This window comes from Gavialis gangeticus, unplaced genomic scaffold, assembly GCF_001723915.1.
Source record: "Gavialis gangeticus isolate Ggan-Ray unplaced genomic scaffold, GavGan_comp1, whole genome shotgun sequence".
Taxonomy (NCBI): domain Eukaryota; kingdom Metazoa; phylum Chordata; order Crocodylia; family Gavialidae; genus Gavialis; species Gavialis gangeticus.
Window position 1 is genome coordinate 61,085,847 of NW_017729022.1, and position 3,646 is coordinate 61,089,492.

At 42.4% G+C, this 3,646-nt stretch overlaps 1 protein-coding gene across 5 annotated transcripts in view; it reads right to left on the bottom strand.

Moving 5' to 3' along the window:
* Nucleotides 1-3,646, bottom strand: part of TNRC6B (trinucleotide repeat containing 6B) — a 66,484-nt gene that overhangs the window by 47,833 nt on the left and 15,005 nt on the right. For all 5 annotated transcript variants that reach the window (XM_019515147.1, XM_019515145.1, XM_019515146.1 and 2 more), the window contains exons 5-6: nt 2,328-3,616; nt 1,144-1,302 (exon numbers count right to left, since the gene is read on the bottom strand). In XM_019515147.1, coding sequence (XP_019370692.1) covers nt 1,144-1,302; nt 2,328-3,616 — 1,448 coding nt within the window. The remainder of the gene's footprint in view (nt 1-1,143; nt 1,303-2,327; nt 3,617-3,646) is intronic.

Consider the following 3,646-nt stretch of genomic DNA (forward strand, 5'->3'; position numbering starts at 1 on the left):
GTTTTAGTGCCCCCCCCCCCCGCCACACTCCCACTCCTTATTTGCTCTTATTCTCTCTGGTTCTCATGCAATCTCATGATCCTCACCTCTCTGGCTCTTTATCCAACTAATCCCAGTTTTCCCTCTGTACATTAGACTACTTACCAGGCCTTTCTATGCCATCCATCTACTTCCTTCAACCCCACTAGTTCAAAATCTCTCTTTCATCTTTATTTTCACCTCCATCCCCTGCAACTAGCTTTTTAGCTCTTGCCACCTCCAATCTCAGTCTCAGACCCACCTATCCCTACCCTCTCCTGTGCTCTCACAGATTCACAGAGGACAAGGCTACCCATTAGAACAGAAAGATGAAAAATAAGGAGGACTGTAAGGGGAGAAGAGCACAGAATCAGACACTGGAACCAAAGTATTTACTATGGCACATTGCTCTACAAGGGGCTGAATCCAAAAATCTTGACCAGAATTACAAACTTGGAGCAAAGTTTCAGAATACTTTTTTAGTCTTTTTTTTTTTTTGGCATTTAGATTTCCCTGTTTTAACAGAAAAAAAACAGAACAAAACTTCATGAACCAGCCTTTGCTGGGAGAAATATTTTTTTTGTAAACAAAACTGTGTACATATCAATAGCCTAATTTCAAAATGTTTTTTTCCCCTTACAAGCTCAGCAGGAGCTCATTTACTGATGATTCAAACATGATGAGTAAATGACTGAAAAGTTCAGCTTTCTTGGGTTGGTGCAAAAAAGGACTGAATAATTTTCTTAAGAGGTATAAGCAACTTTTCATGCCTAACAGTTTCCGCAACATTAAGTACTTAGGTGTGTAGCCAGGGAGAAGCTGCTGAGAGAAAAAGCAACCAACTGCTTTTAGGTAGAGGTAGAAATATGTCATTACCATAAGTATCATAGCTGTATATAAAACTTTATTATAAATATAGTTCCCCTTTGCTTTTCATAGTTTGTAGTCACTATAAGTACTTTATTCAGACAGCCTTCATCAGTATCTTAAAGAACATTCAGTGTTCCTTCTAGTTCTCACTGGGAAAAGATGACACTACATACACCTGCCTCACCCATACCCAAGTCAGATATTACAAAGCCATAGAATCATGAAAGAAATAGCTTGTGTGTGGCCTATACTCACTAGGTTTCATGGCATTCGGGGTGTTGGAGGGTGCATTCCCCCAGCCTGTAGTCGATGCTCCTGTATCATCCACTTCACCCCACCCGGGACTAGTTTCATTTGGCTCACCCCAGGCGGACGTACCATTATCTGGAGCAGGTGGTGTGCTTTTGCTCCAGACTGCACAAAGGAGAAAGAGTTTTCATTACAGAACAGTTATGAAATGAATTGCCCATTGCTATTCAGCTCAAAATAATGAACAGTGTACTATTTCTGCCTTTAGATAGAGTTGACTATCTGGTGTAGCTCAAGCTATCAAAAAGTGCACTAGAACTTCTCCACACTACAGTCAGTGCAGGCATTTAACTCCATTTAGGAATGAATAGAAAAGGACATTCAATAGCAGTGCTACGGAGAAACAATATTACCACTGATTCAGATGAGGAATTCATTAATTAAACAACTTTTCCCCTGACAAGTTGTTAGTATCAAGGGTTTAATATTCTGAAAAACCAGGATAAATTTAAGAGTATACATAAAACTAAATACTGTTCAAAAAGCGACTGTGGAATGCCACCTTAATATACGTCCTGTGAATTCCATATTTGACATATCTGCATTATCAAAAACATCTTTTTTTGCCTCTATTTGTTCTTCCGAGCGTGGTAGAACCAACGAATACAAGACAGTCAACTAGGTCAATACATGGCTCATGCATAGTCACATTTGTCACCTAAATTCCAATTTCATAGCAAAGGATGTTTTTTTCAATATGACAAAGGCAATTCCTTTAAAGAAAACTAAGGTTTTTTGGTTGTTTTTTTTTTTTAAACAGGTGTAGAGGAAGGCAAAATTTGGCCTGTATAATGTTTTCCTGGTACTGATGTATAATCCAGTAAGAATATGTCTTGTCTCTCAGATCTCAGGTTGAGTTTACAGGGCTGTCAGAGAAAGAACATATCCTTTTACTTGTAAACTGAGCAGCATTCAGATGGAAGTCATTTAGAGACAATAAAATGTGGAATGTACTGGTTCTATTTTCACAGCTACTCTTCAGAGTACAATCACATTACAAATAAATCATAATTGTACGTGTAGCCAAACAGTTACATAAGAGTTTAAGTCTGCTAATGGATCAAAACTATTAGAGATCAGAAGAATGCAAAAACATTTAGACATCTTGTTTCACGGAGGTAAAACAGTACCTGATGCAGTTGATTTGCTAGTCATTGGAGTAGGCAGACTCTGTTCTCGTGGGGCCGGTCCTCCTTGAGAGTTCTTATCCCACAGGTTCACATTCTTATAGTTATAACTGCTGGGGTCTCCCCATGCTGAAGTGCCATCATCAATATCCATTTGCCGACTTATCGATTGTGGAGAAGGTTCTTCCCAGCCACTGGGTTCCTCATCCTTGGGGGCAGACGGCTGTGGCCCACTGTTCCAGTTTGGATTTGGAGGTCGCCCATTACCTGGAGTTTGTGGTGGTGGACCCCAGGAGCCAGAAGTCTCCTGCTGTTGTTGTTGTTGCTGCTGCTGCTGGTGCTGCTGCTGCTTGTTCCAGGAGTTGGGCTGTCGACCAGCTTCATTCCATGCTGGAGTTCTTTTACAATCATCCCATCCACCCTTTGAAGCAGCATTTGCATTTGCACTATTACCCCAAGTCCCGATCTCATTTTGTCCTCCTTCACCCCAACCCGACACTGGTTTGTTTCCTGTACTTTCCCAATTACAATTTTTTGTTTGGTCAACCTCTTCTCCCCAACCATTCTTTCCTGAAGACCATCCTTGATTAGGTTGCCGTCCACTCCACCCTTGATCCTTGTTGGAGTTGTCATTCCAAGAGGAGGATGGTTTTTCTTCTGGTCTTCCACTTCCCCAGTTAGAAGAATTGTTGTTCTTGTAGTCATTCCACCCTCCTGTATTTTTGGGGTCTTTCCACTCTGTTGGGGTTGAGAGCTCACCCCATCCAGACTTGATTTGATTGCTTTGGCTGGGTGCATCCCCCCAGCCCCCTGAGTTCTTTGTCTGTGTGGTAGAGCTCTCCCACCCCTCAGTTCCTTTATCAGATTTCCCCTCTGGCCGTGGCATCTCTTCAATATCCCACACAGTATCTTGTTTTATTTGAGTTTGGCCCCAGCCAGTGTTTGAAAGCACACGAGGGTCCAAATCAGTCCTGCTCAGCAAAGTCTGCAAGACTGCCTGGCAATCAGGATGTGTAGGCCTGTATGATCGGCGTCCAGAATTGTGACTGTCACTACTTCCTGCTTTGTGGTTACTTCCAGTGCTTTGACCTCCAACCTCACTTCCTGCAGAGCTGGAAGATCTTCCCCAACAGGGAGCGTGGGAATTGCCTTGGTTTTCAGGAAGAGGGTGGCCTTTTTGATTGTCCCATGCTCCAGTGCTAGAATTTGGTTGGTTTGGACCACTCCATTCTCCAATCTTCAGTTCATCAGACCCAGACGGCTGTTTCCATTCTCCCTGAGAGACCCCAGATGTCAATTTGTTCCCTTCACCCCATTTGCTT